We start from the raw sequence: 26,075 nt of genomic DNA, 5'->3' as shown, positions 1-26,075 counted from the left end.
CACTAGAATTATTACTTCACCCTTTATGTTAATTAAACATCAGCCAACTATGAACAGAAGGCTCGGGGTGTGTGTGCGTACACATCTGTAGTAGCATAACACATGTTGCCATTAACTAAATACGGTCTCCTAAAATTATACATTAAAATTCGTTTTTTAAATGCTGCAAAATAATCTTAGTTTAATTAATTCTCGTATCATTAGTTAAATCCAAATCTCTTCCTCCGGACAGCAGCTCCCATAAACCCAGCATCGTGTCCTGCACGGGTGGCTGCAGCAGGGTCCTGACAGAAGAAACACGTTGTTCCATGTTTGGGTAAATAAGGCAGGGTGGTAGCAGGTCTCCTCCACCCGAGAAGAGCTCACCTTTGGGCGGCCGTGTTGGCGTCCAGCACGCCGCCCCCCTGCATCCAGCTCCGGACAGAGTTCATGCCTCCCAGCGGCTCCTCTTTCAGGCTGCTGCCGCTGCGCTGGATGCTCTCCTGGATCCCAAACATGAACAAATCTCCACAGCTCGATGCCTCTCCTTCTGTTTCCCGGTCTCTCCTCAGCGGACTGTGCACTTGTTCTCCTGTAGATCCTTCACTCTGATTCAAGAGGAGCAACGTGGTTGCGCTTTTCTGCGGCTGTGAGCCTCGCTACAAATCAAGCAGTCGTGTGATAATTCATGCAATTCTAGTCCTCGTGTGTACTAAGACGTAGGGTGAATCATACTGGAGTAGAATCCAAAATGTCAAAAAATCGCGGCCAGTCCCAGTGTGAACAGATGTTGAAAAGTCACTCCTTGCGCTTGGAGATCCACAGTTCAAGCTGTCAGACAGAAAAAAATAGATCAACTGGCACCCATATCAGGTGTCATCCTTATCTGACACTTCTTTCTCCCTCTTCTCGCACTTTGCTCCCTCTTCTTCTCGCTCAGCCCAGCGGTATGGGACGTGTCGGTGGTGTGTGTATGTCCGGGGCAGCGCTGCGTCCTGCGGATGAGTCCCGAGCTCTGCTCTGCGCTCTCTCTGTGTGAGGAAAACGCTCTGTGACTCTTCCCAAAGGACTCTCTCTGAGAACCAAACACGGGCTTCTCCCGCCCCGAGGGGAGAGAGAGGGAGGTAGGATGGGAAAGGAAAGAGAGGAGGGGACCGGAGGAGAGGAGGGGAGGGGACAGAGCGAGAGGAGAGGAGAGGAGACGCCCCCAAACAAAGGCGAGAGTGGAGTAAGGTCCGCCCCATGCAGCGGCCACGGAGCTCCTCTCCTCCCTCTGTCCTCCCCTATTCCCGGGCCGGGATCTCTCTCTGTCCTTAAGGGATGCTTTAACAGAAACATCTCTTTCTGTAAATGTGGAGATGAATTATTGTGCGCACCACATAATTGACAACCGACCTTGAAAGTGTCTTTCTTTGAGTCGGCTGCTCACGATGCTGCAATAAGCTCCCATCTCTCAGTGGCTCTTCAGGTGAACACATTCGGCTGCAAGAAAATCACAACTCCTTACTTTAAACAGCTAGACTACTTTTACGCAAGACATGAAGTTTAATGAAAATATTAAGTAAAAAGAGGAACACAAATAGTTTGTTGCATCTTTGATTGGATGCATGAGAATATTGCTTTTGTTTTCTAATATTCTATTCCACAATATATTCACATTAACCAAATTATGTTTGAGAGAAAATTGGGACTGTACTGCTTTAAAAAAACATTTGATATTTTCTTTATCTGGTGTCATTATTAGACTTAAGCAATCTTCAAATCTCAGCATGTACATTTAAATCTCAGTTTTATTTAGACCAACTGGTTAGGCTCCATTATAAAAGCCATATTTCATCGTCACAACATATGCCTGCTCCCCATTGTCTTCCTTGGGCCTGCTTATTGCAGACTAGCGCCGCAAGACGCAAACAAAAGTAACAATAACAATAATTAGCTCAAAATAACAATGAACATAATTGAGGATAATTGCTACCAGATTTCCCTGCTTTGTCTCTCCCTCAAGCGCCATCTGTTATTTGAAACAATTTATCACGGCGAGAGGGAATACAAACAAATACACATATTAATAGATAATTCCTTGAACTCGTTTAATAAAATAAAGCTACAGGGTATTGATCTGTCGAGGTGCAGAAAGGTCAAAAACTTTTGTATTATTCAGCTGGCTGTGAAAATGATTGGCAGGTCGAGCTGGCGCGGTTCCAGCGTTTAATTCCCAGAGGTTATTGAAAAACGCTCTTGACCTTGATTATGGAGAATAAGAGTCTTTTATGCTCCAGTTTGCTGCTTATAGAGGGAGAGAGACACAGTGGAGGATCAGCCCGTCAAGTATTCAATCGGGTTCACAGCTGAAGAAAAAATACATGTGAATGGAGGAGTGTGGGGGGCTGGTGTTGCGATCGATCGGAGTGGGCTTAAAGCATTTATAGGCCTATCAGTTTATTCAAAAATACATATTTATCTGTGTAAGCTCTCATGGGAATTTAAATGTGTGTAAAATCTATTAGCCAATATTGAATCTAAAGAGCTTGCCATTTTAATGAGTTCTCCTGCAAAAGGAAAAGCTTACAATTGTTTTAATTACTTAAAAATGCACGCCTTCTGCTTAGGGATATTATTGATTTATGAAGATCCTGAAACTTTTGTTCATTTATATCCATTAGATAAAAACAACCAGAGGTGTGCTTGTGATCCTACAGGTTTTTTACATCAAAAAGGCTGGAATACTCAAATAAACAAATCTCTTATAGAATAAAAAGGTCACTTTAGCTGAAGTGAGGATATCATATAATCAAATGTAATGAAGTGTTATGTTCGAAACGTAAAAGGAGATATAAATCATAAGAAAAATAAATAAAACAAAAATAATAAATCTTAAAATGCGCGCCAATCCCATTGAACAAACAGAACAATATAGCAGAATGAAGAGAAACACGATGAAAAACCACTATAAGAGTCTCTACAATACTGTCATACATATTCTTGTGTGTGTGTCTCACAAGCCGCGGTTAGGCTCTTGGATCGCTTCTCATTCAGACTAAAAACGACACAGTAGCGCCATCTTGTGTCCGACTCCTCCAACTACATGCTCACTGAGGCACAGCAGACCTAACCTGATGGACACATCATAAACTATTACATTATTCTGAATAAAACAGACGTAAGCAGGTTATAATTTCTGAATTTAAATTGCTGAAATGTCTCTGATGATAAACCTTACCACGATGTTCTACTTTATATTAATATGTCTGTATGGTCCATATAATTGATGTACAGTACAGAATCATATGTTGTGTATACAATACTATATTTAAATATTAGGCTTGCCAATACTACAACTAAACACAAATAATTCTACTAAATCAATATGCAATATGAATGACGTGACATACTCCAAATACAAATCAAGTAAAGCATGAGATCAGAACGGATGGTTAATTTTATTTCTGACATTCAATTTTTGTAAAATAACCAAGGCATGTCAGACATAAATTCCAACACCAACTGTGAAGCGTTTTCAAAAACAACCGGCATTCAGAGTCAGGTTCTACAGAGCAGGTCCCAAATGTGTCTGGAATAAACAGACAAAAGAAACTAATTCAAACAAAACTCTGTCGGGCATCTCTAGAGCTGCCCTGAACACCATCAACTAACGTCTGTAAGTCAGAGGCAACAGCATTGGACAGCAGTGTTGTTTTCAGAGAATACGAGTGCTCCGTTGCAGCTATAGATTCCATTACAATATATGCTTAATCAAAGTGTGATAAAGTTAGCCTCAAGCATCTGGATTTCAGATGGGAAAGTAACTTCAGCCATTATTGGATACATGTATTCAGATCCTCTACGGCTTGCTACATTACATTCAATACAAGCAATGTTTAATGAATACAAATTAACTACCATTTTAAGAAATATTGGGTTGTATAGGTCACATTGGCTTTCTTTTGTAGTGCCAGCTGATTAAGAGCAATAATAAAAAATAATTTCTGTTAATTTACTTATTGCATGTACCATTTTTACAACAGAACATAAAGCTTACAGGAGGAGATGCTATCTAAAATGTGTGTTGCTCAATGTGCAGAGCATTAGAGAATATAATACTTTTTAAATGAAGTAAATTCCACAAATTAAATCTAAGATGCATGCAAATAATGCCTTTAAACATTGAAAAGCTTAGTTTAACGTATCCAACTTCTTGGTAATCAAATAAAAATACTGTATAGTAACAAAATAAATATTGAGTTTAAGATAAAATACAATATATGTCACAGTTCATTGTCTAGAAAAGTGACCAAATAACAGCAATTCTCCAACATGGAGTATAAAGTAAGCAAATACATCTGGAATCTACAGCTGACAGGCGCTATCACGTAATACTGCACTGCTAATTCTAATACAGTTGCCAATGACGGTTGTCATGGTGTGGAGCATGTGACATGTTGCCGTGCAGGTGACTCCTCTGCTCGACACAGCTCGTGCTGCACAGTGAAACCCCAGAGTGTGCGACGCTTTCAAATCTTTGTAACCATTTCAAGTGCTTTGTTTTACATCAAAGTCGAAGGAATGGAGCTTGATAATAAAAATGAGATCGAGTCATTCAAGAACAGAAAAGTCCTTATGTTCACCTTTTTTGAGGAACAAGTGCAAAATACATCAAACTTTTCATCTCTTTACAAAAAAAAATGAAACAGTTAAACAGCGTTGGCCAGGTTTGATCCTACATCGATGATGTATTCATTCTCAGCCCTGCAGCCAACGCTTTCTAATGTCAACAGTTAAGTCATTCATAGTAATAAGACCGTAAGTTATAGTGGTAGTAATTAATACATTTGAGGGTTAACTAGGGCTTCTCCTGTCCGTCAGCGACATGCTGATCCCACTCCTAACAATAGAGGGCACCAGAGTGATCACACCAGCTCAAAGACGCGTCATACAGAGCGGAGAAGCAGCAACACTGGCTGGGCGCACATCAGAGGCGGGTTCCTCCAAAGCTTCTCACACACACAAGTTAGTCTTTGTTCACAGACATGACAAGTAATCAGGAACATCAACCCACAAGGAAGCTTTGGAGGAACCCAGCCCTGGTCCTATTTATAGATCAACACTCTTCTGATTTAATATAGATACCATACAGAGCAACATTTATATACACCACAAACAGATTGGGCTGTCTCCTCGTACACAAACACTTCAGAGGGTATTTGGTTGCTTACAGCCGAAGAACAGCTTTGGAGCATTGCTAGTATAAATGACATTAGTGCAAATGCAACCCCAAAAACAAGAACAAAAACATTGGTAGCAAGGTGAGAGGACTGGGACCCAAATAAATGCCGTGGTAACAGTGGCAGCAGCGTGCAGGCTCTACAGACAAGCGTGCATCAGGACTCGTTCAAGTGGCAGTCTCTCATCCAGACTCTTCAACACAAACACACTTCGTCCCGTCCGACCCCGTTTACTAATCACAGGCGCCGTCAGAGTGTACCATCGTGTGGGGGAAGCGTTCCTACCAAACGGCTCCATTTGCTGGTAATAACATTTCAGAGTGACTAAGCAGCAGGATAGTGATGCTTTTAGGAAAGACATGGTGCTTTGATGGGATTGGTCTAAGAAGGAGCTGAATGGAGCATGGTGATGGCTCCGACCATGAATTCATGTCAATGGTAAACTTTGGAAGGTGTGTGACTGGTTAAATATATATATATGTAAAATGAGCTGAGCTCAGGGAGATGAGTACTATGAAGTAAAGACATCGAGGGGATTATATTCCCGCCACATTCTCAGCTAAACAGTGGTTTCTGTGGCGTGTCATCTCCCTCTGTCTCTCTCCCTTCTTTCAGTCCGTCTGCACTGCGGCTGTCCAATAAAGCAGTCATGTAAAGGTTATCTCAAAAATAACATCTTTTTAACAGTAATACAAAAGTTTTGGCGATGAGGAGAAGAGCCTTTTTTTTTTTGCTGGGACCAGCCAAACAACTTTGATTAAAATATTGAAGCAGTAGAAGAGAGAGAGAAAGCTTAACAAGTGAAATGAATGAGTTCGTCCACATGTGAACCCTTTGATTTGTTCACTGTAACACTTAGATGGACCACGCCATGCCCGGTGCTCTGCTTGGCACCGGCTTCAGGTCGCGTGATGGCCTTAAGGAACAACATTCAGTCTGTTCACTCGCACACTGCTATCCTCCAACAGCGACAACCAAATATCTTTATGGAACCGATGGAGACATGTGTAGCCTTTATTTAACCAGGTGAAAGCCCCTTGAGATCAAAAGATCTCTTTTTCAAGGGTGACCTGCAATCTATAGACTTTATGAACATTATGACTTTGTGACTGTGTATAAAGCAACCATCGGTTTCCTCTGGCCGCTCAAGGCTCTCTAAACCTACCAACCGCTCCTCGGTAGATCATGGCACATACAGGACTCCAAAGAAAACCCAAATACCAGGAGAAGCACAGCCTTGAAGAGAAGCTGCACTAACAAAGGCATGATGGGAGCACCCACCACGTGAAATGAGAAGGACATGAAGCATAATTCTAGGACTGATCAAGTAAAAAAGCTGTGATGTGGTTCTTCAGTTTCAGTCAGGATTTCGGACATAATGTCAAACTACTAATTCTTCCAGAGATGAGATAACTTCATTCTCCGTTATTGTGTTGAATGGAAAATGAAATCATTGCTGGCATGAAAGTTAAACTCTTCATGGAAATACATTTGGATCGACTGTTCCACGACCGTTGCCGAAGAAATGGCAACATCTTGTCATCATCTGTGTTTCTTTCAATGCCGAGCGATGAATGTCAGCTGATGGTTTTTGAATATTCGGTTTGGAGTTCAATTTCTGACATGATGTGATAAGTAGAATATAGGCAGATGGGAGTATTAAGATTGGGTGTTTACATGTGCATGCGTGTGTGTGTGTGTGTGTGCGTGTGCGTGCGTGCGTTACAACAGGGCTCAGAGGCTGCAAGGAGGAGGCGACTGTCCTTCAGAAGAGGAAGAGGGCTGGTCAAGCTCTGATGTGTGACCAGCAGATGACTCCAGACTGTCCAATAGGAAGCCTGTGTTTAGGTGAGGGGCGGGCTCGGGCTCAGCAGGGCTGTCCTCTGTCTGGGCCGCTGGTTGTGAGGGAGGGGTGTGAGAGAGAGATGGGGTCATGTCCAATGTGTTCGAAGAAGACGAAGAAAGATGATCTGTGAGCAACTGCTTCTGTGATTCATTCACAAGTGCCGATGAGGAAAGAGAGGAAGAAGATGATGAAGGAGTCTTGGCCAGGTGCTTTGAAGTGGAGGGCACACCACAGGAGGAGGAGGAGGAGGAGGACTCTCCAGCTGACGCGGCTGCTCCACTGCCTCCCTCCTGCTCTCCTGTTCCCTCCTCCTTCCCACCATCTACAAGAGAGTCATCTGTCTGGTTTTTAGGCGCTTCTTCCTGCTCTGCAGGGATCTGATTGGCTGCAGGGGCTTCTTGGTTGGGGGCTGCTGGTAGGCTCTTGAGCTGCGAGTGGCAGAGGGGGCACGTCTCCTGGACATAAAGCCATTTCTTCAGACAGCCAGCGTGGAAGAAATGACTGCATGGAGTGATCACTGCATTGTTCATGTCCTGGAGGAAATGAGCACACAAGCTGTGTTGTTAGGTTCTTGGAACATTTTAAAACCACTGTGCCCTATGTTTAAATCTATACTATGCAGGCAACGTGAGGACAAAAGTCATCCCTGTCAATCATCAGTTATGCTGACTAAAAGTGTGCAGCAGGGTCTGTGTCTGCACCCCTCTCAGGCCAGTAGTTTATTGTTACTATGCGTGGCACCTTTATGGGTGTCAGACTTCGGGCAGTGGGCGTGTATCCCATATCCAATGAGAGCAGGCTGGAGCGCTTTAGAACTGCCCTGAAACAAGAATTATTCCGGTTCACTGCCTATTTCCTGTCAGCACCGGTCCCGCTCTTCATTAGCTCTCTAACTCGCTCTCGCTCAGCGCTCAATCCTTAAAGAAGCCTGAAATGCATTTGTCGCCCTGGACTGGCTTTAACGGAACACACAGAAAGCCAGTTCCTACCTGGTAGCAGATCGCACAGATGTCGTTGTACTGCTCCAGCTGTGTGTTGCTGGCCGTGGGGAGGCTTTTGATCTTGTTCACAGCGTCTCTCCTGAGCAGGAAGCTCTGCCAGCCTAGCTGTGCTCTGAGCCAGACGTTATAATACGAGTGGACCAGGATGATGGTGCTGCCCATCACACTCCACTCGCCAAACACCGTCTCTGACACGCCGTAGCACACCACACACACCGCGACCTGGCAGAAGAGATCATCAGCAACATGCCATAGATATATATTTGTCAACATCGCTGCTGCCTTTCTCCCATGTTGTTTTCTAATGTGTGTGTGTATGTATGTATGTATGTATGTATGTATGTATGTATGTATGTGTGTGTGTGTGTGTGTGTGTGTCTCTCACCAGGAACTCCAGCAGTCTGTACGTCCCGTTGACAATGTAGATGACTTCATCCATGTTCTCGACTGGAGCTTTTTGAATCTCCTCCACCATGAAGAGAATGTAGATCAGCAGAGTGCCGAGGACCTGGGGGTGACGGAGGAGAGATGTGATGTTATTCAATAATTAATCACGAAGTACAGATGGTTAGGGCACCTGAGGCACAGTGAGTTAAATGGGACAGGATTTCTATAACATTCCTTCCTATAAATGGAGACTAGTGAAGTACACTTTCAGCTCTTCTGCTTAAAAGAGGTTTTTGAGTACCTTCCAATAGTGCATTCTCTGTGTGTGTCCGCTTGTGCGTTACCTGCAGTGATGTGAGGATGGAGGAGGAGATGATGATCAGTAGCCAGAAGTCCATGTGGAAGAACTGACAGATCATATAGGCCATGTAGGCTGGGAAGATGAGCAGGAAGAGACACAGAGACACTGCTCTGAAGTGCTTCCACAAACTCCTAAAGTACAGACAGAGGAGGGAGCAAAGAGAAAACATCAGCTCCATCCGAACCAACATGCGGCTCCACATTCATTGAGTGGTACTTTCTTCATTCTCTCAAAGCATTTCTTACATCTTGGGAAATAATACAATTAATTAGACGGGTTACGTTGTTGGTACTAGGAATTATTTTATCCATTTTGAAAAACATGGGACCATTTGTTTAAGATGGAGAATTATCTATGGCAGAGATAATCAATCATTTAAAGAAACCAAAAAAGTATGGTAAACGTGTGTTACTTGTCTCTTGATGCTCCCAGGGCCAGGACTATGGGGTCAGCTATCTCCAGCATGGACTGCAAGATAGAAGCAACAACAATGAAGAGGATGATGGAGAGGAGGAAGGCTCGGTGGATGACCTGAAGCTCGATGAGGCCGGTCTGGACCGCGAGGATCAGCAGGGTGATGCCTTCCGTCATCCCCCTGCACAGACACAGGAAACAAACATCCAGAGTGATTAACACACACACACACACACACACACACACACACACACACACCCAGAGTGATTAACAACCAGACACACCGTCAACAAACCCACACACACACACACACACATCGGCGACCTTGAGAGCCTTGAATGGCGCCTATATAAAATAAATGAATTATTATTATTATACATACATACATATTAGCAGTGTGCGAAAAAGTATTAATGTATTATTTACAATATCGGACAAGTAGATCTTTCAATTAACTTGTCCGGCGGACAAGTGACATTTTTCGACCTGATTTATTGACAAATTATTGATAAATTCAGTTTACAAAAGGCAGAACTCATTCGCAAATTGTACGTGTCCGCCATTGTTCGTTTAGAAATGTTAGTTTCGGTTCTGCTTGTAGATTCATAAGGAAATGCATCTCGCCGCTTTCTGTACAGTTAGACGGGGGCGGGGCGGGAAGTGTAGCACAGTGGCAGGTTGGGAAGCAAAACTCGGTTCCGAGTAGGAACAAATAACAATTGTCCGTTACCGGGGTCCGGGATTAATAAGAGTTGTGAGGACAGGAGGCGAGGCCGAGCCCCGCGGACTGCAGCTCTCTCTATGCTCTGTATCAGCTGATCGCTGCTCGGTGCGGCTCAGCGTCTCTCTCTTTCTACACACAGCGGATCCGCTGCCCGTTTAACAGCCTCATCGTTGTCAAACTTTCTTATGTTCTTTCTCTAACACGTAATGAAGGTTATTAAGCGTTTTAGCTCCTGTGTTGTTAATATTGACCGTAATTTTATTAATGTAAAATACGATGGCGAAGAAGAAGATTACAGTGGCCCCAATCTTTGTCCATTCTGGACAAGTGAAAAATGTATTCGGACAAGTAAATTGCCAAACTCACTTGTCCATGGACAAGTACTCTCTAAAAACTTTTTCTCACACTGATTAGGGCTGCTCAATTAATCGTATTTCAATCGTAATTACGATTTTGGCTTGTAACGATTATGAAAACAACATAATCGAAATAAAACGATTATTTATTTTGTAAATAATTTTTTTTATTGGTTTTTCAGTTGAATTCTACTTAAAGTTCAGGGTAATCAACCGTGAAAAACGTACTGTTCACATGTTTTTTTCAATAAATGGATGTTTTCAAAGTAAATGGATAATAGTTTTTAATAATCGTGATATCAATTATTGACTAAAATAATCGAGATTATGATTTGCCATAATCAAGCAGCCCTAATACAAACATATATGCAGTGACTGACCTGTGCATGGTGTTGTCATTCATAAAGGCTCTGTAACCTTGCAGGTAGAACTTGCAGAGAGTGAGAACTCCCAGGGCGATGAAGGAGACGGTGAAAACCAAACCCAGCAGGGAGTACGGCGTACTGCAACATTCAGCAATACTGAAGACGCAGGGGGGGGGGGGGGGGTAAAACAATGGTTACAAGACAAGGCGAATACAAACATCATAATCCATCATCGTCTGCTTATTTCCAGAACACACTCCAGAGACGGTTTGCTCTTGTGATGCTGCACGCAGGGTGAACAGTGTTGTGCTCCCACCTGGTAAGAAAGAGGAAAAGGAGCCTCTCCCTTGAGGTAGGCTGGTCTCTGGTGCTAAAGTAGGAGTAGATCTGCAACGCGAACAGCAGGAGCCAGAAACACATGAAGAGAACTGGAAGTACTAGCTGGTTCCACAGAGACATACCCAGCGCTAGCAGCCCGTACACTTCCACCACCTGGGACAGAGGGAGGCGGTAGGGACAAGACAGAATGACATTAATATTAAATGTGAGGAAATCTCTCAGGACTGTATGATTTAAAGGAAAACAGAGAAATATGGAAACACCGGGCCATATAACTCGGTTGTTACCTGAGCCAGCTCCCTGTAGGCAGTCTTGGCCAGGTTATATGGTACCAACAAATTAGAAGCCAAGAAGTAGATGACCTCCAGGCCTGTGAAGATCATGGAGAACTTATTGATGAAGACGATGGTCTCCAGCGGCACCAGACACAGTCTGGCCACCAAAGGGAGGAGGTGAGCGGAGAAAAGCCAAATCCTCTTGGTCTGCATCACACAGGAACATAGTGTACACACCACCAGCTGACCTGAGAGGAAGAAAGAGGATAAAGCTTGCGCACACACTCATATTAAGCAACATATTTAAATACACCCCCCCCCCCCCCCCCCCCTCTCTCTCTGCAGCGCTATATCTCTGTCACTATGTTATTTGTGCTTGCTCAAGCTTCACTATGCAGTGCAATCAGAACTCAGTTTGCTCTTTTTAAAGCACAGGAGACTCGAAAACATTGCAACTCCTAACATTTTCCAATTCAACATGAACCAGCTTTCACAGTATTAAGGCTAGGAGTTGGTGATCAGAAGGATGTCTGCCAAGTCATACAGTATGACCTTTAAGAGATGCTTTTTAATATAGCTAAGCAATTTGCTGCAACTCCCCTAAGACTTTCGTGCTGTCAGAGACTTGGGTTGAAATTGTGTCGCTCACTATATTGCAGTTCTACAAGTGACAGAAGATCTATGTTATTCTTTTTTCCCCAATACCTTCCTGATGCACGAGTAACAAATGGGAGGGGAAACAAGATCAGATTGTAATAGAGAAAGCTGTAGGCTGAGAAAGTGCTGCAGAAGATGCATACAGCGTCTTCATGCATCACATTATACCTATGAGCGCAGTGGTGAATCTGTTCATGGAAAGGGGTTCATGGTAGACGGGTCCTTCAAAGCCAGACTCTAGTTCACTGCGGACATAATCCCTGAAAACAAAGTTCAAAATGATCAATTTACAGGAAACTCTATTGCGACTTATTATCTACCTGTAGCTCACAACCTTTTCTAGCTATTCATCGAAACTAGCAGAAGAACAACTCAGACTAGCTTTTGATATATTCTGTGGGTAAAACACTTGAAGAATATAGGTCTATATGTAAGTGTGTACCTCGAGACTTGGTGACCAGCGAACAGCAGCAGGGCCGTGAGGACATACAGGTAGAGTTTCACCAGGTGCTGGCGTGGCAGAGTCAGGAGCACCAAGCTCAGGATGTAACCTGCAATGGGTTAATCATGCAGACACACAATAGGTTAGACAAAGTATTCAGTAAAAAGTGATACTATAAAAGCATTTGTTTATTCCTGTTTCAGGACCTTACTGTGTTTGTACTCGACACAAAAGTGATTTACTAAATAATGTCATGTGGTTGACAGAAGTTTCTTAAGTTATTGCAGGGAAATATTTTGACAGTCAATAATATCATCATACAACAGACTACCGAAAAACATGCACCAAAAACTCCTTAGTGCATAGGTACTTTGGTTTGACTGACTCTCCCTCTTTTATTATGCTGTCCAGCCACAGCGCTCATCAGCACATACCACGCCTATTGGCTCATTAGCCAACTGCAGCGCACACACACACACACACACACACGACAGTCTGACAGCACACACACAAACACAGAGAAAACTCAACACACTGCTCGTTTGTTTAAAATGTGCTGGGTCAAACCAGTTTGACCATCAGACTTTGCCGAGTCAACGTCACCCTCGCATCACAGTCAGTCAGTGCTTCAGTTTGACTGGCTCTCTGTGTAGGAGAGACTTTATGAACTCATTATTGGCTCTTGGATAATCTGACTCATGGTTCTTTTCCATTTAGTGTGTTCTGGGATGGTAGTCTGTCTCAAAAGGAGGCTGTGGCTTGTTTTCAAAGAGTTACACCTCATAAAAGTGTGTGAACCCGATGGCTGGAAGAGGAAAACTCATTGCAGGCATCGTCCATGTTTTTTATTTTACCAACGGATAAAACTGATTGTTTTGGTCACACTCCACTTGTCGTTGTGCCAAGCAATCCCTCCTGAGCGCACTGAAATCACTACAAAGCAGAGCCTCATGGCTTACTGCCTACCGATATGTGTGAGCATCCTCTAGCTCAGTGGTTCTCAACTGGTGGGTTGCGGACCCGTTTCAAATGGGTCGCAGATGTGTGAGTGAAAAAAAATAAAAATAATTATTTCCTTTTTTTTTTGGGAAAAAAAGTCAAACTTTTATTTTGAAGGCCCGATTTTCTAACGCTGTGCATGCAGTAGGCGCTGGACTGGAAATACCGGAGACCATGAACGGTTTTGAAAACTTCTGTCACATAGTGATCATCTTCTCAATAAAATATCTTTGCTGATGTTTTTCCGAGTCTTCTGGCCTTTGATCAGAATCAAGATTGAGCGGAAGTCCCCACGGAGAATAACTTTGCAGTAGAACTCTTCTTTATACATCCATGGGTACAACTTCAGATAAAAATGAACAAATAACGAAATATGACCCCCGGTCTGATGATTGACAGGTCACAGAACAATGGGGGCTATCTACCCTTACCCACAATTTAAAGTAATTCACACAGACTATCTCCTCTTTGCTCTTCTCTCTGAGTGGAGCAGCAAGCTGTCAGAACAAAGTGAAAAACAAAAAATGGCATAAAATATTATTAATATGTCGGGTAGCAATAGATTTATTTATTTTCCTCTCAGAGTGTACCAGAATGGGTAGTTCATATGTTAGTATTTCAAAGAATCTCCCAGACCCCCCCTGCTGGGGTTGGGTTTTCAGCATGTGTGCCCTTTTATATAGTTCAGCTTTGATTCCATCATCTCATTAAACCTTTTTTAAAAGCATACTTTAGTTCTGTGAAGGGATATAATGGATATATGCAGTGTACTTCACTTTAATTAATAACATGCTGAAAAGAGTATATTTTACTGCACGATTTTTTGTTGAATAGATTTGAGTGGTTCAAAATTTCGGGTCGCGATTTATAGACTAAGGAAAAAGTGGGTCCCGAGGCCTGACCAGTTGAGAACCACTGCTCTAACTCAGTGTTTTTCAAAGTGGGGGCCCGACCCCCCGGGGGGCCGCCAGAGGGGGTCATGCAAAGTTTGAGGGAAAGGAAAACATTTTGAGATGTTATTAATAACTGCATATCTATCAATCTATGTGTCCTTTGATGCCAATCTTTTAATATTTTTTTATTTTAAATCACACGACCGCCCTTCAAGCCAATCAGAATCGAGCTTCCGCTACTGAGAGTGAAACTGAGTATCTGCTCAGCTTTTGGAGCAAGTGAGAGCTAGTGAATATTTCGCTCTGCAGCTGGATGAGAGCACGGATGTAGCAAATGTTGCAGAATTGCTTGCATACATGAGATTTATTTCAGAAGATAACTTTGTTGACAAATGGACTTGTCTGGTCTCGTTGTGTGGGTGTGTGTGCAGATGGGGCAGTGGGGCTATGACCGGCAAAAAAAGCGGAGTGACAGCTTTGATCAGGCGGAAGGCCCCAAATGTAGTGGCAACGCACTGCATGCTTCATCGCGAGGCACTTGTTGCTAAACGTATTTTGTGTAACGAGATGGGCGCAAAGTTTGAGGGGTTACTGCTCCACTCCAACGTGCGCTGGCTTTCCCGCGGGGCGGTGCTGAATCGTGGTTTTGAACTGCGAAGGGAAATGCCTCATGGCTCCGGAAACATGCATACTGTTTCACTCCCACAGTACTGGCTGTATGTCAAAGAAATACTGTCCCGCACTGGCTGAGGGCTCTCAAATCCCTTCTTCCATTGCCACCACATACCTCAGCGAGTCTGGCTTCTCTACATTGAAGGTATTGAAAACAAAGCACAGAGGACGTTTGCAAGTGGACAATGACAAACCTAAGATTGATAAACTGTATAGGAGCCACCAAGCCCACTAGTGAGGAAACACAAAGAGACACGCATAGTGAAATGACAAGGACTGTCGTTTATATATATGAATATAAATATGTTTATTGTTAATATTACTGTTGAATATCATATATAATATTATTAAGGCATAAATAGCTTTCAAAAATGCTAAAAATATGTTAATTGTTCATATTACTGTTCAAAATTATATAATATTATAAAGACAGAAATCACTTTAAAAATATGTTTACTGTTGATATTACTGTTTAATATTGTGTTAAGAATGTTTATAACAGAAGACAATGAATGCAATGAATGACAAACAAAAGATAAATACAAAAAATGTTTAGAAGAATAACTGATAATTATTAATACAAATATATATTAAGAAAATGTATTAAGCTGTATGATTAATTTGTCATATTTTCCATCATAATGTACTCATCATTTAAAAAAGAAAATTGCAACAGGGGGGTCCCCGGAGCCAGAGGATAATGCTATATGGGGGTCCTTGGCATGGCAAAGTTTGGGAACCCCTGCTCTAACTGACACGGTTTAGGTACAGAAGGCTGACTTAGAAAGGAAAGAAAAGGAACCATGCAAATTAGGGCTGCTCAATTAAATCGTATTTTAAATCGCAATTACAATTTTTGGTTTGCAACAATTATGAAAACAACATAATCGAAATAAAACAATTATCTGAATTATACTTAAAGTTCAAGGTAATCAACTGTTCCATTTTATTTTATTTTTCTATAAATGGTAAATATCAAAGTAAATGGATAATTGTTTTTAATAACCGTGATATCAATTATTGACCCAAATAATCGAGATTATGATTTTTGCCATAATCGAGCAGCCCTAGTACAACGTGCCATGTGTTTCACAGGTTCTCTCTGGAGCCCAAAGGATGAACAAATGCTGCAAGTGCTGATAGTCCAGTCAAATATTCCCATACCAAAACAGCTTCCACAAGCCATAACTGATAACTGATAACATTGACATGATACAGCTGATTATGCATTTGTCAAAAGTGTATTTGTGTAATGCGTTGCTTTACACTAATCCTCTGAGAAATGTTAATACAGGGGAATTGAATTGGAACAGGCTTTGTGTCATGTGTGTGTTTGTGGTCAACACTGACCTACGTAGTGTAGGTAGAGGGCCAGGTATTTGTACTGGAACAGGGGGTTGTTGGAGAGGCTGGAGCGCTGGATCTTCTGGAAGAAGGAGCTGACATCCCAGCGGTACAGGACATCCAGCAGCACGATGCTGGGAACACGCAGACCCACATTGAGCACCGACTCTACGCGGTCCTTCACTGCCATGGCCACAGCTTAACCTCTGATCGGCAGGCAGAACTGACCAACAAGACGGGATGTAAAGAGTGGGTGCGCTGCAGAGAAAGAGAGACGATGCACAAAAAAAATAAACAACAGAATGCAGTCAGGAAGAAGTTACTGATGTTGAGAGCAAACAGATGAAAGCCAGCCCGCAGTGAACCAGACCTGGGGTGGAAGTGAGAGAGACAGATAACGGAAGTGCAATAGGATGTAGGAGAGATGACACAATTTTTTTAATTATCTACAAGCAACTGTGAAGTGAATGTAAAACAAACTAACCGCTAACAATTTTATGACCCAAAAGTGGTTGGTAGTAGGGGTGCAACAACTAATCGACTTAATCGATTACCAAATGAGTTGCCATCGATTCGTTGGTGACGTCATCACGTGCGTTTTACGCGCCGTTAAGCTACAACGTTATTGGTACTGGAGACATTTAAAAAATATATGTCATGTATTATTGATACAAAAACATTATATCGTAGTCTTAGTGTGGCCAGCTCGTTTATAATATGTAAAAGGACAAACAAATGCGTCTATGATGTATTTTCGATCAGACGAGATCTCTCTCCCCTGTCTGTGTGGGAGGGGGCGGGGCCGTTTACACACACGCGGCTGCTACATGCAGCAACACACTGCGGAGATGGCGGAGAGAACGCCGCTCTGAGGTGTGGTTAAACTTTACCCATCTCGATGCTCGTTGCCAAAAGTGCAATAAGAGTTTAGCATGTAAGGGCGGTAACGCGAGCAATTTGTCTAAACATTTAGCAAAAGTGCTCCACATTCAGACGGAGGAATGCACCGGGTTCGACTGTCTTTCTAGTAGCTCTGTAGCCCCGTCCACGAGTAACGTTTTCACGTCAGGTGTTATGTATGCTAGCAGCAACACACGGAGTTAACTCAATTATATAAACATGGGGTAATGATTTGAGGTAACTGAATTAGTTAGTTTGTTAAAGTTTCAGCTATTCTGTTTACAATTCTGTTATCACATTATTTATTATTTGCTAAAACATTGTTCTTTCTTTTGATGTGAAATATTATTTATTTTATTTAAATGAAAAGCAATGTACATTTTGTAAACAATTTGTTTAGTTAATTTAATAATATGTATTTTTTAATCAAGTATTCATCTTTATTGTCTTCATTGTTAGTTTCCACATGCCTAAAACAACCTCAAGCTAAATCTAAAAGTTGATGGCTAAATAAGAGCGTTTGAGAAATTGTGCAAGGCATAATAGTCCTGAGTAGACATGTTCATATTCTTAAACAAGAATGAGTATTGAATAGCTGCATTCTGTGCACAGGCCCTGTTGTTGTTGATCTCTGTTGTAATAGGGTTACGTTAACCCGTTATGTTGTTCGAGTATGATCCATAGACTGTATATATAAATGGACGTAGTGTCCGTGACGTCACCCATAGGATTCTGCAGAGTTGCTGTGAAGCCCTTAGTGGGCGGAGTCGGCCACTAACGGCTCGACTGTGACGTCAGAGTGTAATCCCGCCTGCTCCAAATAAGGGCAAAGAGGCGGAGCCGAGGCGGGACCTGCTGCCTCCGAACTGGAAGTAAACAGAGCTAGCTCAGGCTAAGAAGCTAAGATAACATGAAATACATGAATACCAAGTTACTGCTAACAGTGTAGTTCCCCTATATAAACGTTACATTCATAATCAAATGAGACAATCTGCAAGAGAATTAGCTATATTTTGTTATTCTTAATGCTTGTCATTCACACGTTGAGAAAAGAAGGACTCCACCGCCCGGACCTAACGGAGCCGCAGTGGGCTAGCTCCGGGACGCCGGCTGGAGCTAGCCCCCTGCGGCTCCGTTAGCTCCGGCTGTCACCACTGGGATAATTGGGTCCCCTATTAACATTTGCTCCCGTTTAGCATTATGGGCGTCATAGCCATAGACTATAAAAGTCTTACCCAAGGCTGAATCATAAACTAAAATGTATATGTATGTATAAAGGGTTACGTCCTTAGCTGGCTAATAATAAGTAACAAGCTAAGCTTACTAAGCACACAATCACCTGCGAACGGGGTTAACATGTATAATATTATCATTTTAGACTTCTTGGAAGTTCTGTTAGTACATTCAAGCGCACAGCACGACATTTTAATTGTCTGGTATTTGTAACAATATTCCCTAAAAAGGCACAATCACCACAAACACGGCTAAAGCTAAAGGGTCAAGTACAGTGCTATGACTAACTAACGTTGTAGCCTCTATGGTTGTAGCCTAGCAGAGTGGACAAGTTGCTGTTAGCTGACAGTGAGGCATGTACGTGTCCATCAAAGTGACCACGCCCTAATTTATGCAAAACTTTAAGACCTAATATAAATAAAAGGGTCGTGTTAGAAAACAATTCACTCACAGATTCATAATCATGAAGGTGGAATCTAACTATATCGATTATAATATTTATTGCATCCATGGGAGAAACATGTTTTTTTCTGCTGTAATGTTGGGCATTTTAACATGGGGGTCTATGGAAATTGCTCCTTTCTGCAGCCAGTCCCTAGCGGCCCATGTATGAACTGCAGTGTGTGGCATTTCCGTATTGGCTTCCCGGCTGTTCCCCAGAGTTTGCCGCTTGGTATGATCCCTCTTTCATTTAAAAACCAAGTTATGTTTTAAGCATGAAAGCTGTAGGCCTATAGCTGTCAACTGTTCAAACTGTGATCACCAGTTCAATACATTTGACGAATTCAACTTGGTTTCTATAGTTATTTGAACATGTATTTATTTATCTTTAAAAATTAAATCTTTTTCCACTTTTTTTTTTATAGGATATGTACATTTCGGTTAATCGGTTAACCGTTTTTTTGGGTGTCGAATATACATTTGCTTTCAAATTCCCATCCCTAGTATAAACCTACCCTACAACAGCCAATGGCTTTCTGCATTTGCCAGGTGGGTAGTGTTTTATTCTCACCCATATAATAATCATTATGCACAACATTGAATTGGCCTAGTGAGATAGTCACTGAAAAATAGCACTATTATATACATCCGACACTCGATAAATGATCATTTATAATGAGAGCAAAACTAAAGAGGCTGTTTTACTTGCATTTACTTCACTATAACTTGCATTTGAGTCTTTATAACTAATGTTCCATCATTTAGATCACCAACAGAACTACTTGTTAAAACATCTAGCAACTGTTTTAAAACAATAAACAATATATTTATGTCAGATATGTCCCTTTTCCTTTTGGACTTGGTATTACGAGTTAGTCTGACACGGCATATCTCTGTTGACTGCCCTCCTACCCTGCTCATGCGTGTCATGCCCTATGGTCATGCCCCTCACTGCTAAATGTAGGAAACACAATCCATGGATATTTTGTTCAAGTCCCAAAGTGAGTATATTTGCAGTACAGTAGATTACATAAAAGCTTGTTGAGATGAGTACGTGAACAACTGCTTAACCCAAATCTATGATTTGCATAGTCAAATCTATCAGTTAATAATCACATTTACGTTCAAGAAAGAAATCAAGGCCTTTGTTAGCAGAAAAACGTAACATGAGCACAATAAACTGAAAATAAACTGGGAACACTTTCAGTTATTTCTATGCAGGTGCAACTCAGGCTTGATCAATTAGGCACACTGGTCAAATCTGCATGTTCACATACAAAATATGCTTAGTCAGTTTTTCACACACTGTTCTGTTTATATTTACAGCATACAAATAGTAGCATATTCATTCTTGTCTAGTGCAATGTTGGTATCTGAGTAAGTGCATTACTGGAAACACATGTTTAGTAAGTTGTAAAATACAATTATGCATTCATTTTGCACATCTTATTGTAGTTTTTAAAGTTGTATATTTACTTTGATGATGGCACACTTATTTGATTCAATGTAGCTTGAAGCACTAGCTCAACGCAAATTGAAATAGCAAGTTAAGTAAAACAAGCTGCCTTTTCACACTTGAGTTTAATAATGCTCACAGCAGAATAAGGTTTGATCATTCCACCTCAAGCTTCTGGTGTTGCACTTAAAAAGGCATTTCTTATCACTTTATAATGCCCGGGTCCACTTGTAGTTATAGACTTCCACTCCCTTCATATTCCTGCATCCCAGGACAAAACTCTAGAAACTTACATAACTCTGAAATCACCACAACTATCACTGGCCAGAGAGAGATCACTTCGCAGAATCCAAGTTTATATAACGCAACGTCTAGCACACTATTTGTATCTTTCCTAATCCATTATCAGCTACAGGGCATGGCATGGTGTATTTATATTCATGCTCACTCGATGCCTCATAAGCCTTATGAGGCATCGCCACTACACACGTTATGGATGAGTGAGGGCTGCATCGTTTGTGATAATGAACTTTAGTAACCCCTCCGTCTCGACGGAAAATAATAATATCTTAGCTAGCCCGTAAAGACTGCAACTATTTGCGAACCAGCGACCGGTTGCAGTTTAATATGTGACTGAAACGCAATGTAAGGTTATGTTCGTCCAGTTGTGAAGTTGTTAATATATCAGCGTAGGGATGATGAGCTGCATCGAGCAGGCAGCAGGCAGAGTGCCATCAATTTAAGCTAACGTAGTCACCTAGCATCTCTGCATTTTAGCTACTGTCAACAACCAAGCTCTCGTCAACAAAACAGGAAATAAAAACATACCTAACGCGTTAACTTGGTTCTAACTCCACTACTTAGATACAGGCATCCATATCAAAGATAGACTTCTTATCTGCCTTGTCTAGCGATTAGCACAAACGGTTTCCCTTTTTGCCACTAGCGTTAAGTCCTACTGTAGCATAGCTAGCAAGCAGACTGCTAGATCCTGAGCTAGCTGTGGCGACAAGCCAAGACTCATGAGAAAAAAAGAGAGCTTACATTCTGTAGGACGATGTTTGCAATATGTACAACTGTTTCTGGATACTTTTCAGGTCGGATATCGACCATTTTAACTCGGCGACGCCCGAGTTAACGGTCCTCTTGATGGAAGAGCCTCGCACTCAAAGAATGCGGCCGATCTGCTCATCTCAACTAGCAGCCATTACCCCGAAGTACCGGATCTACTGGGCATGCGCAGAACCGCTTGTCCCGTTGCATATTTTGGCCCCTTGTTATACTCAGAGGTGGAAGAAGTATTCAGATGCTGTAGAAAAATACTTCGTAGAAGTACCACAATGTAGGGATATGCTGTTACATGTAAAAGTCCAGCGTTCAATACGTTACGCAAGTAAAAGTACCAAAGTATTAGCATCAAAACATACTTAAAGTAACAAAAGTAAAAGTATGCAAATTGGCCCATTTCAGAATATTATAGGCCTATGTATTATTTATAGTTATTGATGCAATAAGGTTTTTATCAAAGGTTTTTGTTTTAATTACTTTGTGTGCTGAAGAGTACATTGTGAATTTTACTCCAGAACCCAGATGTAATTAAGTATTTTCTTTTCATTGTCATTACCATGGGCATCATTTGTTAGAAACGTGCTTGGAACACCTCCCTGGGGAGGCGCCCGGGTGGCATCCTTACTAGGTGCCCGAACCATCTCAACTGGCTCCTTTCGACACGAAGGAGGAGCGGTTCAACTCCGAGTCCCTCCCATGCCCCTTTCACACCAGCGCCTTTTCAGCTCCGGCTCGGAGCTAGAGCCTGAAAAGCGCCGGGTTTTCCTGTTCACAGCGCAGCGGCGCCGGCTCTTAGCTCCGGAATCCGCTTCATTTCCAGCTCCAACAAATTGTCGGTCCAGAGGCAAGAGCTCTGGAGCTAAGAGGCGACGTCGCTTACGTCTCTCTTACGTCGAGGCGTGCAGGAAACTAAACCCACCTCCCCTGAACATGGGTCGACTGTTATGCCTGCCTACAAGCAGTAGTGCCTATAAACACACTTTATAAAGTCAGGCAACACTAACCAGGCTTCGTGTGATTCTGTTTATTTGTGCCTTACTTTGACCATCCGTTCACTGTTATCGATCATTGTGGAGAGAGGCAGACGTGTTGTTTTGTATTATTGCAGCTATCGGATGCAAGTAGTCAGTTTAGCTTCGGTTGCTATGCTAACATCACCCGTTGTATACCAGAGAAACTTTCATAACAGCGTTGTGATACCAAACAGTGTCAATTCAGACTGACACACATTCACTTAGGCTAAGGGGAACTGGGGATATGCATCAGCTGCTTGTGTGAGTCGGACAGTGAATACTTTAGAGCGGCCGCTGCAGTGTGAGCTAACCGGGAGCTAACGGGAGAATAAACTCCCGTGTAAGAGCAGCCAATACTGCAGCGGTCGGTAAATGCTGCAGAAACACATTAATAAACAATGAACCACGGCACTCTGGAGCAAAGTATAAGGTTGGAGAAGTCGTTATTCAATTTATTCTGGCTTCGTGTGATTAAAAGCAACACGATCATCGACCCGACACAGTTGTTGTTGTTGTTGTTGTGAGCGCCGTAATGGCTGCCGTTGGGGAGCAAATCAGCGATGTAAACGGTGACGTCATGACGCAGCAGGGGCAGCTCTGGGACGCCAGTGGGCGGTGTGAACAGAGCGGGAGCTGAAAAGGGAAACCGGAGCTGAACCAGAAAAGCTCCCGCTCATGTGAAGCGCTGGTGTGAAAGCCGCACCAGATGACTGAACTTCTCACCTTATCCCTAAGGGAGACGCCAGCCACCCTGCGGAGAAAACCCATCTTGGCCGCTTGTATCAGCAATCTCGTTCTTTCGGTCATGACCCATCCTTCATGACCATAGGTGAGGGTAGGAACGAAAATGGCCCGGTAGACAGAGAGCTTTGCCTTCTGGCTCAGCTCTCTTTTCGTCACAACGGTGCGGTAAAGCGACTGCAGGACCGCTCCCGCTGCTCCGATTCTCTGGCCCATCACGCTCCATTGTTCCCTCACTCGAGAACAAGACCCCGAGATACTTGAACTCCTTCACTTGGGGTAAGGACTCATTCACTACTTGGAGTGGACAGTCCATCGGTTTCCTGCTGAGAACCATGGCCTCAGATTTGGAGGTGCTGATCGTCATCCCAGGCTCCCCAACACTGGCCTCTGACCCCCCCTGTGGCCCCCCTAAAAATGAAAAGTGAAAAAAATGAAAAAATGATGATTTATTACCAGAGTTGGTCAAGTTACTTTTAAAAAGTAACTAGTAATAGTTATAGTTACTGCTCTCAAAAAAGTAACAAGTTACTTTATTAGTTACTAAATTATAAAAGTAACAAGTTACTTTACTTTAAAAATAATAACAATACAAATACAAGTGTTTGTGTTGTTCTGTGGCACAGTAAGAGAAAAGACAACTCCCCATCATTGTAGCATAATGGCAACATTAACATTATGGATAGATTACCGGCCCTCAAGCGAGTACTACAAGACATAGCCAAAGAACGCAATGGTGAGAGATCTATTGAGGCACGTGGTCTGCTGGCACAGTTGGATCTAGAATTCATTGTGCATCTTGTAACACTCCATAAAGTGTTAGCAGAAACAACATTTCTATCGGACATGTTACAGTCTTCATCCCTTGACCTTTCAAAGGCTGTGGATTTAGTTGGATCTTTAGTTCATACATTGAATGTCATCTTTTGATAACTTGTGGGATGAAGTGTTGAACATTTCTGAGCAATGTGATACTGCAATACAGCCAGCAGCAAAACGACAAAAACGACTGAGCTCTAAACTTGCGGAAAGCTTCGTACTGACTACTGTTGGACAGAGGGAGACAGAAACACGGGTTTCGTACAGCCTTTTTCTACCCTGTCATTGATCAGATGCTCAATGAGCTTAATAGACGGTTTTAAAACAAAAACTGTGACATGATGAATAGCATCCAAGCTCTTAACCCCAAAAGTAATGCATTTCTGAAGGAGACAACTCTGTTTTCATTTACTCAGTTCTATGATGCAAATATTGAGGAATTGGGGCATGAGCTACATCAGTTCAGCAGAATTTTAGATAGGAAAATAAAGACTGGGATGCAGAGACCTGATAGTACAGTGGAGTTTGTTCAGTTCATTGAGCCTTATAAAGAAGTGTTTTTTGAGCTCTTCAGACTCTGCAAAATCAGTCGCAATCCCAGTCAGTTCTGCTTCCTGTGAGCGTAGCTACATTGAAGCTGGTCAAAACCTTTCTCAGATCCACCATAACTGATTAGAGACTGAGCAATCTGGGTCTGCTTAGTATTGAGTCAAGGAGATCAAAGGCTTTGAATCTTGACTTATTTGTTGATCGGTTTGCCAAAAATCACAAAGACCGCAGGATTTTGTTGCTGTAATGTGACATTTTGGGAAGGAAACTACAGCCTGGGATGCAGACACCCTTATGTAAAGTAGAGATGTAACTGTTCATTGCCTTTATTTTTATATGTAAATCTGTGTGTTTTCCAGATATCACGTTTATTAGAAATGTGACGGAATAGACGAAACTGATTAGTGCGCATTCTGTATTCAGTCTTCATATTTGTTAAATAGCCTACGTGTCTGTGCTTATGGGAAATAATACATCTGAAATCTATGTTTTCTATCTATATCCATGTATTTTATTTCATTTAAAGTCAACATTTAAGATTTGTAGACTTTTACATTAAATCCTTTTCTGTGGATTTAAAAATGTATATTTTCTGGTACTCTTGTTGCGTAAACTTGTTGATCGGTTTGCCAAAAACCGCAGGATTTTGTTGCTGTAATGTGAGATTTTGGGAAGGACACAACAGTCTTGCAGACACCCTTATGTAAAGTAGAGATGTAACTGTTCATTGCCTTTATTTTTATATAAATATCATATGGTGTTAGTGCAAAAATAGTACTATAACTTAAGCTGAAGCTAACAGTAATAACTAGATATATCTGAAATAAATAAGTGTACTGAAACAAATACCAATAACTGTATTGCATTGTTTTCTTATGCCCAATTACTTCATACTGTCTAGTTCTCTTTTTCGTCCTGCATTTATTGTGCCCCCCTCAGAAAATAACTGGCCCCCCAGTGGTCCCCCCCAGTCAAATTGGTCTAGAACCGCCACTGCTCCCACACCCGCTGCTTTGCCTCGGCCACGGCTGAGGCTGCTGCCCTTCGGGCCTGTCGGTACCTTGCAACTGCCTCGGGAGTCCCCCGGGATAACAAATCCCTGAAGGCCTCCTTCTTCAGTCGGACGGCTTCCCTGACCACCGGTGTCCACCAGGAGGTTCGAGGGTTACCGCCCCTTGAGGGGCCGCGGCTTCGGCAATAGAGGCTTTGAACACCGCCCACTCTGGTTCAATGTCCCCAACCTCCACAGGAATGCCCGAAAAGCTATTAGACAATCCTCTTTACAATTGAAAACTGCTGCATTTTCACATAGGCCTACAGTAAACATGTAGAAGAAGATGGGCTAAAATCCAATAGAAAAGGGAGGTGTTTAATAAAGTTTTGATATCTGATATAAGTTTGGAGTCACTTGGTAACAAGACATGGTATGTGTTTTTAAATTGTATTTAAGTAGCCCTTTTAATAAACATTCCCTAATTACTTTTATTTACAAGAGAGTATTTTGGACTTTAGAATTGCTACTTGTGTTTTACATTTGTAGTCAATCAGAGAATATGTATGAAGCATAACATTAGGGTGC

General features: G+C 42.2%; 2 protein-coding genes across 3 annotated transcripts in view; both read right to left on the bottom strand.

Annotated features, from left to right (window-relative positions):
- Window positions 1–1,142, bottom strand: part of LOC117458279 (transcription factor COE1-A-like) — a 79,537-nt gene extending 78,395 nt beyond the window's left edge. The window contains exon 1 of one of the 2 annotated variants that reach the window (XM_034098657.2): window positions 367–1,142. In XM_034098657.2, coding sequence (XP_033954548.1) covers window positions 367–497 — 131 coding nt within the window. In that variant the 5' untranslated portion in view covers window positions 498–1,142. The remainder of the gene's footprint in view (window positions 1–366) is intronic. The other variant, XM_034098656.2, reaches the window with a different exon arrangement.
- Window positions 1,143–3,400: 2,258 nt separating this feature from the next.
- Window positions 3,401–21,518, bottom strand: LOC117458257 (RING finger protein 145-like). Its single transcript, XM_034098616.1, has 12 exons — window positions 21,351–21,518; window positions 16,283–16,534; window positions 12,369–12,477; window positions 12,095–12,186; window positions 11,282–11,517; window positions 10,972–11,147; window positions 10,671–10,811; window positions 9,209–9,391; window positions 8,780–8,927; window positions 8,434–8,556; window positions 8,037–8,270; window positions 3,401–7,580 (listed from the first exon to the last, which is right to left on the bottom strand). The coding sequence occupies exons 2-12, from the start codon at window positions 16,464–16,466 to the stop codon at window positions 6,936–6,938; spliced, it is 2,271 nt and encodes a 756-aa protein (XP_033954507.1). The 5' UTR covers window positions 16,467–16,534; window positions 21,351–21,518; the 3' UTR covers window positions 3,401–6,935.
- Between the last annotated feature and the right edge of the window lie 4,557 nt (window positions 21,519–26,075).

Source organism: Pseudochaenichthys georgianus, chromosome 14 (genome assembly GCF_902827115.2).
Source record: "Pseudochaenichthys georgianus chromosome 14, fPseGeo1.2, whole genome shotgun sequence".
Classification (NCBI taxonomy): domain Eukaryota; kingdom Metazoa; phylum Chordata; class Actinopteri; order Perciformes; family Channichthyidae; genus Pseudochaenichthys; species Pseudochaenichthys georgianus.
Note: the sequence above shows the minus strand (reverse complement) of the source record. Positions and strands in the feature narration are given on the sequence as shown.